General features: G+C 50.2%; 1 protein-coding gene across 1 annotated transcript; it reads left to right on the top strand.

Annotated features, from left to right (window-relative positions):
- The first annotated feature begins 8,410 nt into the window (after nucleotides 1-8,410).
- Nucleotides 8,411-11,802, top strand: LOC100898374 (mucolipin-3). Its single transcript, XM_003747627.2, has 2 exons — nucleotides 8,411-8,718; nucleotides 9,736-11,802. The coding sequence occupies exon 2, from the start codon at nucleotides 9,757-9,759 to the stop codon at nucleotides 11,569-11,571; it is 1,815 nt and encodes a 604-aa protein (XP_003747675.1). The 5' UTR covers nucleotides 8,411-8,718; nucleotides 9,736-9,756; the 3' UTR covers nucleotides 11,572-11,802.
- Nucleotides 11,803-11,910: the final 108 nt, after the last annotated feature.

Below are 11,910 nucleotides of genomic sequence, written 5' to 3'. Positions count from 1 at the left end.
TGAGATCACGGTGCGATCCTCTGAGATCACGGTGCGATCCTGTGAGATCATGGTGTGATCCTGTGATCGAGACGTTCTCGAACCACAAGCGATGTTTTTATGTCTATAGATTTCTAAGTAACACACTAGGAAAACGGAGCTGTATGAACGCATGAACCACATGAACTATGAAATACAATGTGACCACAATGAATGATGAACGGGTAAGCGGTCTATCTACAACGGTAATATACTCGGGTTTGAGCTACGGGCGCCTTCGGAGATGCTCTTCCTCGCATCCGAAATGGGCCACGTACTAGCAGATTCTCGAGTCCGCAACTCGTGTCGATTCAAATCTGTCAGTGCAGTGGAGGAGCCCTGCGTGAGACAACTCTCTGTTCAAATTCCTCATCACCAATACGATTGGCGCGGGGCGCATTAATCATCGACGCGTAGGAAAATAATCTCTCCACTTCTGCGCGCGAAGCCCGGGAAACTTTTTCGTCTGCGCGGAATCCTGCGATGCTGGAAGCTGTGACTACGGGTATGATCACGCCTGTGATTATGATTATGAATTATGATTTCAATCCCAATCATCATTATGTTTAATTATTGAATAATCCTGTATCCTGTGGTGCTAGAAACTGTGATTACGGGTATGATTACGCCTGTGATTATGATTATGGTTATGATTTATGATTTTCCCCAACCCGGAAACACCCGTTTCAGATCGCCGCTGTCTGCGACGTTGGCCTCGACTAGTGTCCGTTGCCGGACGAGTGCCTTCTCGAGTGTTTTCTGAAGACGTTTGCATTTTGCGAGCTCATGTTGGCTTTTGCTAATTTCACGTTGAAGCCTGGAGATGTGGCCGTTGATGGGTCGTTGGCCGGGCGATGATCGGAGAAGGACGAGGTCTTCAATGTTCCTGTGAAGGTGTTTTAGGAAGCGGTCGCAGGTCGATTGAAAGGGAGGTTGCAAGAACTCTGTCCCAGACGATTTCGCTGAGGGTCGAGGTGACAAGGTCATAGTCAGCTCTATCAAAGTCGTGGCCGATCGTGGAGTAGGTTTCGGACTCGTTGAGCTTGATTTTAAAGAAGATGCCGAGATGATCGCTTCGGCTCGGCGGAGTGTGCATCCTCACGCTCGTGTCTATCACAACCTCATCTTGACGCAGAACCAGGTCAATGAGGTTACCTGAGTTCGGGGTGAAGTTTGAGGGGCGGGTCACATCGGTTACGAGTTGTGAAAGATCGTTATCAATACAGAAATCGCGGAAGATCTCCTCCCGGGAGGAATCATCGCGCGATTAGAGACAGCTGAGGTTTGTCCAGTCAAGCTTGGGAAGATTAAGGTCTCCCACCAGAATGACGGGTTGTGGTACTCCACATATCGAGTCCAAGGTTTCGGTCAGCTCTAACATTGCATCCCGTTCATCCAGTAAACTGGACGTTCCGGCAGGCGCGTTTCCAGAATTTTTTCTTGGGGGGGGGGGGCATTTTTTCCGAGGACTATCTATATTTCCGAGGACAGAGCTCTTGCTTTGTTGTGACAAGCTGAGAGAAGACGAAGATTGAAGCTATGACAAATTTATGGTCTATATTTTACTTTACTCATGTCAGTGTATTCTCACAATGCCTGCCAATACAAAGTTCCATTTTGTTCACAATCATATCTCTTGGCTTTTGGAAGAGTTACGGATCGAACAATCCGTGCGTGACTTACAAAACTGAGTCCATCTTCCTCGGATCCGAGGCGATGACGTCAAGTACTTTTTCCGGAGTGAAAAAGACTGCACGCTCTATGTTCATCGAGGCAAGCCCATTCAATCGTTCTCCGCCCATCGTAGATCTAAGATAAGTTTTCAACCGCCTCAAGGCGCTAAATGTGCGCTCTTCTGAGGCGGTCGTTACTGGAAACGCTGCAAATATCTGTAGCAAGAGGGCGATTTTTGGATACGCAGTTGCGCAGCACTGATTCTAAGCCTCAATCGCACTCTCCGGGCGTTCATGTGGTCGGACTCCGGACCACTTCGCTTTCCACCGCTCGAATTTCCCTCTTATGATGCTCACGCTACAGTCCAGATCTTCTTCATAGAATTCGATAGATTCGATCAAATCCTCGAAACGGTTCTCGACGACGAATTTAGGCACCAAGTACTGAACCTTCGAAGCGTTCTGCCGAGCGTCGGCGAATAGTGAGATAAATCCTTCGATCAGATTGTCGAGGTATCGAAGGTAGCACGAAACGCGGAAGTAGTCTTCCGCGGACTCAGCGGTCTGGTTGTCTCGGTGTGACTATCGCTCACAAACACGTGGGGCCGAACATCAACATCAAGGCTGAGGCAAATTTCTCTTAATTCGACGAAAAGATTTCTAAAAACCGTATCAGCCTTCTCCCGTCGTTCTCTCAACACACCCAGGACACTGTCGACCGTCGATATCCCAGCGAAAATGTCGAGCTCTTTCGCTTGGAGACTAATGGAGAGAGGCACGAATAGCGAAGAAAAGCTTTCGATGACATGTAAGGAAACAAGGAAATCACACTTGCAAATGGAATTCAAGAGCTGATATGCGCGGACTCCAGAATCTCCTCTCTCTTGACTGAGTTCCCGCAAACTTTCGACCGCGGGAATCAGAAGCTCCTTGAAAGTTATGAAGGCATGGTGGCTTTCCACCCATCGGGTAGCGCAGAGAGTTTTCAGTCGACGTTTGTGTGAATTTGGTACGAGAGCTTCCACCTGATTCTCCAGAAGTCTTGTACGCGCGGTGGAGCTTTTGAAGAAGTTACATATGCTCCCCACGACACCTGCCGCGAGTCTGATCAAGGCAACCTCGGTGGAATGTACAGGATACGCTCCAAGAGCTTTCTTTGCATGTGAGCTGTCATGATTAGCTTGAGATGGGGCGAATGGAGAGTTCTCCGAATCAGAGGTTTCTTCCGATCACAGCGCAGTGCGCGAAGTGTTCCTTGTCGGTGTTGATGTTTCGCTCTCCGGACTCCGGATTTGCTCTATGGATCCGATAAATAGCGGAGAGTCCGGAACCCCAGCTTCACAATTTACAACTCATCAACAGGGAAAGGGGGAACAGGGGGAAACTCATCCTTGTGGTTCGACCATACTCGGTGGAGAGTGGCACCGACGGGGTGGAATTCGGGATCCTTTAACCTGCGGCGGCGGTGACCGACCCCCTCTCTCTCTGAATTCGGCAGAGATCGTCGGCGTCATCGCTCCATCTTTATTTGTGTCTCTAGCAAGAGAGGCTAGGCGCGCGGCGGATCTTGGAAGAGGTGGAGACACGCAAACACTGTCAGAAGATCTTCAGGACGGAAACTTTCTCACAGATATTTCGGCAAGTGATGTTCTGGAATTCGTGAAGTGATACCGGATTCAATGTTTTGAGGGAGGAGGTGGGGCAACGGTGAATTTTGACAAATCCAGGTGGTTCTGGACCGGTGAGAAATAAAATACCATAAAGAAGTGCCTTCTCCGTCGGCTCGAGAGATACAAGACAGGACCTCATATCGAGGGAAACTCGGTACCAGAATGCGTGACTAGGAATCGACTCCGCTTTCCCGCGAGAAATAACGTCTTCGATTTGGCCAACGTTGACGCTTTTTTTTCCATTGTAGCTCGAGACGCCGTTGCGAGTGATTCTTCGGATCGCTGATGCTTCTCACCAGCTACCTCACTCATCATACCCTCAACTGAAACACTCATCGTGCTCCAATCGCAACGTTGAAGACTCCGGATCTTAGATGATTCCGAAGAAAGGATGGGATCACACGAGAACCGGCCCTTCCGTCGAGCGGGTTCTATCCTGAAAATCAAAAGACTTCATCAATATCCAGTGAGGATGAACATGACTACAAGGAAGATGAGTTCCCTTCGGGGCATCAGAGAGAAATTAATCAAGATGTCGCAGGAAAGCGATGCCGAAGAACGAGCCTCACAAGCAGATGACCGGGATTCATGGAGATTCTGTATGAGACGCGCTGTGGTATATTTCCTCGTTCATTTTTTCACTTTTTCATTGGCCTATATCTCGCTGATCGCCTTCGGTATAATTCCTTTCGATTTCTGTTTGTGCCGCTGCCCTAGGTTCTGAACCCCCAGTTCACGTCCTGAGGAAGAACGACGCAGATAACGCGTGTATGAGACTGTAACAGCTTTTATTGTGATTGCCGCTTCCTTATAAAGGATTTCATAACGCGCCGGGGAGAGGGAACGAAGTAACTTATCGGCTTCTCGCTCTCCTCTGATTGTTCTAGAACATTCAATCACTTCGTCCACCTCGTAATCACCATAATGTTCAACCTAGAACCCATCATTCACCCTCCCTTCGAGTTTACCCTTCGGTCTGCTTATCTCTCTTCGTTATATGTACTTCGGGTTTTTCTTGATATTCCGCCCATGACGGCTCGTCGACGGCAGGAAATTCAGCCGGGGGTTCCAGAAGCCGGTTTGGCTTTCCTATTCTCTGGAATTTTGTCCCCTTACCTCCGTTTCCTCCCCTCGGAGTTCGGAAGGTTCCTGTCCCGGTGCTCCAAGGTCTTCTGAAACGTCGTTGATTTCCTCCGGATGGTCTTCCGTTTCGGCCTCCTCGTCGCTGCTGCTTTCTCCGGTGGGTTCCTCGAGTTCGGGGAACCTTGTGTCAAGCACATCGAGGTTGCCGTGCTTCAGGAAGAGCCTCAAATGAACGCCGTGATAAACCCACCTTCAGCCGTTCATCTTCGGTACGTAAGTGGGCGGTTCACACTCAGCAATTGAGTATGGCCCTCTGTGAAGCGGGACCAACTTTCTCCTTTCTCTGCATCGCTTCGGTTTTCCTCATCCTTCACGATTCTTTCGAACGACAGTTTTCTCCATTCCTCTGCCATTCGCTTATGGTCCATTTATCCATTTCCGTCGGTTCCATGTCGTCTCCGCTTCCCAAGAGCACCAGATCTCTGGGCTTCCGGCCAAAAACTAGCTCATATGGACTGAACCCTATTGAGCTGAACCCCGCCGCCAATCGGAAAGCGGGAAACGGGAAAGCGGGGAAACGGGAAACGGGAAACGGGGAAACGGGGAAAGCGGGGAAACGGGAAAGCGGGGAAACGGGAAAGCGGGGAAACGGGAAAGCGGGGAAACGGGAAAGCGGGGAACCGGGAAAGTGGGGAACCGGGAAAGCGGGGAAACGGGAGAGTGGGGAATCGGGAAAGTGGGGAACCGGGAAAGCAGGGAAACGGGAGAGTGGGGGAAATGGGAGAGTGTGGAAACGGGAAAGTGGGAAAACGGGAAAGTGGGAAAACGGGAAAGTGGGGAAAACGGGAAAGTGGGGAAAACGGGAAAGTGGGGAAAACGGGAAACGTGGGGAAAACGGGAAAGTGGGGAAACGGGAAAGTGGGAAAATGGAAAATGGGAAAAGGGAAATTGGGAAAACGGGAAGTGGGGAACCAGGAAAGCGGGGAAACGGGAAAGCGGGGAAACGGGAAAGCGGGGAAACGGGAAAGCGGGGAAACGGGAAAGCGGGGAAACGGGAAAGCGGGGAAACGGGAAAGCGGGGAAACGGGCGAGGACAGCGACTCCACGGGACCCAATGTCTCATTCGTTGGATCCTTAAGTGCTTTCGATGGTGGATGATTCCGACAGACCTATAAGGTTTCGTGCCGCGTCGCCTCTCAACACTCACCCCTCGAAATCCTTTGTCGGAATTCTTCGGTAATCTCCGTAATGAGTCGGTCGGTCGACAGACTGGTAGGCAGGCTGGCTGGCTGTCTAGCCGGCGAGCTGGCGGGAACACGTCAGCCACGCCTAGCTTGCGCACTCTCCTTAAGAAAGCCCAAAGTCTTTGAAAGGCTCGGTTCATGTTTGGGATCCGAGGAGCCCCAATCTCCTATTTGGCTCTGAAGAAAACATCCACAGCCATGAGAGCTCTGACGATGACAAGGAGCCGCCGCGTTTCCTCACGAAGAGCAAGAGAATAATTGTATCGGAACGACCGTGAAAATTGAGAGATGACTCTGAGCATTGATTCGTTGCAATAGAATCTTTGGAGCTGTCCTGATATCAGCAGGGTTATTCCCTTTCTCTCTGAGCTTTCGATTGCGTTCACATCATTCGAAAAATTCTGAGGAGTGAAACCGTGGGAAATTTTGGCGTTCACCTCAAGCTCAACACCTCATCGCAATGAATCAGCAATCGAAGGATTCCATCTCCGACCGGGAGATGGCGAGGAAATATTGCGGAAAGTTCGCGAGCCGCGCAACGGTCCTCAGCCAGTCGAACCCAACTCTCGTCGGACAGAATTATCGCACCTCTGAGATTTGGTATCGCGATATGAATCCGGAGACAGAGACACGGCTCGTTTGCGGTGCAAAGAGATGTTTTCTGCTCTTCCCCCTACCCCACCGGGCCGTCCCAACTCGCAAAGAGCTCCTTCCTCTACAGGTCCTCTCGGAAGGTAGTGGGCTATCAGATTCTCGGCACCGCGAATCGCCACTCTGTCTCAGATCCTCTAGATCGGTCTATCCAACCACCTTCAGGTCGTAGAATCCTCGTATTAGGAGCGGTCGTCCAATGCCCGTGAACGATCATTCAATTGTCTGAAGGTCCGTCTAATCACTTTCAAACGTGTGAGCATGCCGAGCAACTCGAGACAATATAGACGCGCTCAAGGAAATGGGGAGCTCGAATCGGCTCGTTGAACGGCGGCGGAGCGCGAATCCGAGGTAGATTCGCGGCAAGATATCTCAGGCTCTCAACTCTGATCGATGGAGCCGGAAAACCGAGGTGTCCGATTAGATGTGCAGTACAATAGTAGCGGACTAGGGGAGGCAGGGGGCAACGAGGGCACATTTCCCGGGCTCCAATTCCAGAATGGCGCGGAATCGAGATCCCGGTCCGCACTATTTAAGAGAGAGCCGTCATTCGAACTCAGAAAAGTGAATCCGATTCTATCCTATCACCGGGCTTCAAAAGGGCAAGGTAGATTGACATACCTCGATCGTGAGAAAAGGGCGAGAGAGGCCATCAAAGTATTCGATTACGGAACCTTAATAGACACCTTGGATATGAGTTCGTAAAGTGTCACTCCAAACATGTGGTATGACTGCAGCCATTGAATTCTCTCTGAAAGGGGAAATACACGAGACGAGGAAGGTGCATTTCTGTCCTTCTCCAAGGGCGTCGTACGGGCTAGGTAGGCCACGGATACAGCACAACCTCCTCACGACGAAAAGCGTTCGACCGAATTTTTTCCCCAAGATTTCGGTCGGCTTTCGGAAGAGCTGAGGGTTGACCAACTTCGCTACAACGAACATCCAGGTACTAATGCGGCCGACCGTGACGAGTCTTTCAAGCCAGGGAGCCTAGGATTGAGAGGGGTGCTCCTTCCATTAAAACCCATAGGACAAGCATCGACTATGGGAGAAAAATATTCGAGGGATGATTGTGGCCATTCGAAGGCTCTGCCTGGCGACAGTGGCGAACCTACTCCCGATGCTGCCCGGGACGGACCCCTAGCTCGATGCCAGCCGATTCTGGACTCTCTGGGAAGACTTTTTCGCCGAGACGAATACGTTCGGGGATTCGTGAAATTCTCGATGTCAGAAATGCGGTGTCCCCACGTGTTCCCCCTCTGATTTCTTTTATGGGGAGCTTCGGACCTCTGCAGGCCGCAGGAAAAAAATCGAGGCGCGAAACCCAGCGGTTCTCGAATACTGTCCAGCCGAAGTTGGGAGCCGATCTCGTGGATCGGGACCTTTCTCATGTAGTTTTTCGAATCCAACCCAGCAAGTCCAGAATCGGCTGACTCGACCGGAATCATGTGGGATTGCGAGATCAGGATGGGAACTGAGCGCAGAATATAATTTCCCCCCAATGCGGGGGCACGAAGTATGGTCATTTCCGAGCATCACCGATTGGGGGGAGAAATTCATGAAAATCGTCGTGAAAATAAAAAAACAATTTTATTCTCGCAGGTGCCAGGGTGGCTGGGGGATGCGGGAAATGCGGTAATCATGGTTTCCCCGCGACTTTCAGAGTCTTACGAACATTTTCAAACCCATAACCAATCAAAATTCCGGGATCGATTTCCATGGACATTTGTCCACCTAAAATTCGATTTGGCCCCACTGTGCGACGCCTTCGATCGCATTCAGGAGCAGCCGGTGGATACTAGTCGTACGGATTCCAGCCAGCAATCGTCCGAATCGCCAGTGAGTGCCAGCGTCGGAATGGTGAGCGACGGGGACACCGTGAAGCGTTGTCCAGCCTCATGAACAGTCAGTGTTTTCCGAACGAATTACGCATCCGTCAGGTATATGGCGCACAGCCGGTTCGCCCGCTGCATCAGCGGCCCCATCGCAACAGCATTCTGCACTGAGACTGGGTGGCGCGGAATTCGAATTGCTCGGTACATGACAACTCGAATCATTAGACAGCTATTTCGATACACGGCGGGGTCTCAAATATGAGAGAGGTTTCCCTTTGGAACGGCGCTTTCCTGTTTGAGCTCTCTACACGACTGCATGTACTCTCAAATGAGTTGTGGAGACAACCTAGACGATGACAGACGCTAGTCACGTTTCTGAGATTATTGCAAAAACTCGGGTTCTCGGCTCCCGGGTGACAAATCGTTTGTGAGTGAACACCTCTCGTCCCGTGCTCGAAAAACAAACACCGAAAGGAATCGGTGAAATATGAATTGACTCTCACGCGGATTTGACAACATCAAGTTGGAAAATTCCCCCGTCGAGGTGATTACCAACGACTTTAGATGCCGTGTGGGAACGCTCATTGAGACTCTCCTAACCTATTCTGAATTGTATGACATATATGACAAATGACTCTTGAGGGTGGAGTTGAAATGATTCGGAAGCTCGCACTGGGAATCCGAGAATCTGCGTTGACGGTAGATTCCATTGATCCCCCTGTACTTCAATGAGAGCAACAGCCTTTTTCGCTCGATGGGTTCGAGTGTGCGCAAGATGTTTGCTTCCCGAATGATTTTCTCTGCATGTGAGCCTTGGTGCAGCACTATTTCGGTCGGGCGATTCGCATCAATGTCTCATCGTCTCATCCGATGCGAGCGGCCCAAGCGTTCGGCAAACCTCACAAGGACAGCACGTGATCGCTTTCTATATTCCGTCACACTCAATCGACGGCGCTCGTTTTAGAAAAGTTCAAGTTTCGTCTCATGTGCCTCGTTGCGACGCTCTCGGGTGTAGGTTCCTCTCTGTGCGAGCGAAGAGAGCAGCTCGCCTTTTTTGGCTCAATGTTGCGACAGATATACCTGGCGTGAAAAACCCCCATGCCATTATTGAATCTCCTTCCGTGAGCAGGATCGTCGCTCTATCGGAATCTCTCGAGAGTGCAGAAGCGTCCGGCGAGTACGATCCCTCGTCTGGGATTTGGGGTTCACTGAGCAGAGTGCATCGATTTGATTTCGGGTCGTTACTCGAAACGTTCATAAAGATGGGTCGCCCGTAGTTGCTGCCTCGATCAGCTTGATTCTTATTCGAGAAAGGCGGTGAGACTCTCTTGAGGGTCGTGGATGGCATCGGAATGGTTGGGTCACGCGGGGATCTCCGCGTATTCAAGCAGCCGGAGTTCACCGTCCGGCCTTTCTTCTCGAATCCTTGCGCGTCGTGGCCCATTGAACGATTGAGGGGTCTCCCACTCCTCGGCTAAGAAAAGATCGTCGCTGTGTATTAGGAACACCTCCTCGAAGTTTATCCGAAATTCGAAGATCAATGCTGGCTCTGGTTTTACAGGATAATCGCTCGTATGGGACAATGAAAACAGACGGCGTCCCATCTGTAGTCGAAGAACCGGATCCTCGAACATCCATTCAGGATGAGTCTATTGAGCAAACGGAGGAGGAGAGGAGATCGTTCCTCAGCCTGGAACAGCGTATGCGGCGGAGACTCCGATTCTTCTTCATGAATCCCATAGAGAAGTTTCAAGCGAAAGGTCGACTACCTTGGAAACTGGGTCTACAAATCTCAAAAATTATCGTCGTCACGCTGCAGCTGGTATTCTTCGGCTACGATAGCTACGCCTTCCAACAACAGCATCGAGATACGAACATCGCTCTGGACCACATGTTCCTCGAAGGTTGGACTTCGATCCGGGAGGTGGCGGCGTACCCACCGTCGTCCGGACCATACGCGGTTTATACGAAAACCGACTTTTATACACACGTCAACAGCGTGATCAAGCGTTATTCGAACGTTACGCAGACTGCTATAGCATCTCTAGGCTACGACACAATCGACGGCTCGTTAGGAAACGTAACGTTCTACAAAACTCAATATAGGAACGGCCAGGTCTTCCCGCACAACGAGACCCTATCGTTCGATAATACCGAAGAGGTGACTCCTCTTCCCATCGATCCGAAACTCTATCCGATGAACGATCCACGATGGCAGAGCTTCTCGATTCAAGATTACATGAGGCAGCATAATTTCTCGCTTTCGTTCGATAAACTCATCCGAGCCAGCATTCACTTCAATTTGAAAACTGTTTATCTTAAAAGTCTGAGCACGTTCGACCTGCCTGAATGCTACAAGTATTCTGTGAGGATCATTTACAATAATGAAGCACACGATGGGCAGCTATTAATCACGCTGACAACCGCGAGTACTAAACTCGAATGTAAGACAAATGTGCATTACGCTGAAACGGGGCAGCTGGAGTTCTTATTGCGGCAGCTGATGAATGTTGTCGTCATATTGATATGTTGCGGCTCCTTAGTCCTCTGTGCTAGATCGTTGATGCGAGGCCAATTGTTGCGCAAGAAAACCGAGGCGTTCTTCTGGACGAAAAATCAAACTACACTCACGTGGGAGGAGAAGCTCGATTTTGTGGACTTCTGGTACGTTATGATAATGATGAACGATATCCTAATTATAATAGGGTCTCTGATCAAGATGCAATTAGAACAGCGCATCATCGATGGTGCACAATATAACTTCTGCAGCACTTTGCTGGGCTTAGGGAATCTGTTAGTTTGGGCAGGAGTGCTGCGGTATTTAGGATTCTTCAGGAAGTACAACATTCTCATCTTGACCATGAGGCGAGCCACACCGAACATTCTGCGTTTCCTCCTCTGCGCAGTACTGCTCTACATGGGCTTCTGCTTCTGTGGTTGGGTTGTGCTTGGTCCGCACAACATTAAATTCCGATCCCTGAGCTCTACTTCCGAGTGCTTATTCGCGCTGATGAACGGTGATGACATGTTTGCAACCTTCGCCATAATGGGCGAATCGACCGGTATCATATGGTGGTTCGCGCGGATATATCTTTATATGTTCCTGATATTGTTCATCTATTGTGTAATTTCCTTGTTCTTATCGGTGATAATGGACTCTTACGAGACCATCAGGGAATCCCATGAAAACGATGCCCGACCCTCAGACTTGTGGAAATTCATTCAAGAAATCGACGGAGATGGCTTCCCGGGGGCCGACCTAGTACGCGCACAAGGCCGACCTGAGGGTATGAACGAATCGCAGACGGCTCATTGTCTCTCATGGAATGCGCTGTGGCGTCGTCTAAGGTCTCAGCAAAGTCGAGACGGACAAACCCCGTACCGAGAAATAAGTTAGGCTGAAGCATCCTGGAGAGATAGGGACTCGATCGTCGTTTTAGCTTACTTCGGAAGGATCGATATGTAAAAATGTACATGGATGAAGCTAACGCTCTCGGCGCTGAGGAAACGCAAAGCGTGACGACCAATATGATCTGTTGGAATTCGTTTCCAGCAGCGGAATGTCCCCAATCGAAACGCACCGTGTGGAATTCTCTTAATAAAAGGAAGGTCTTGTTTCTCGCTTGAAGCTCCAGACTCAAAAGCGACTCCAGTCTTTCTTCCACTTTCGTTGAGATGAGCCGTCATTGTATTCAGGTTTCGGATCCTTCCAGCTCATTTCCGATACGGAGCATAT

This window comes from Galendromus occidentalis, unplaced genomic scaffold (assembly GCF_000255335.2).
Source record: "Galendromus occidentalis unplaced genomic scaffold, Mocc_1.1 scf7180000077524, whole genome shotgun sequence".
Lineage (NCBI taxonomy): Eukaryota > Metazoa > Arthropoda > Arachnida > Mesostigmata > Phytoseiidae > Galendromus > Galendromus occidentalis.
Note: the sequence above shows the minus strand (reverse complement) of the source record. Positions and strands in the feature narration are given on the sequence as shown.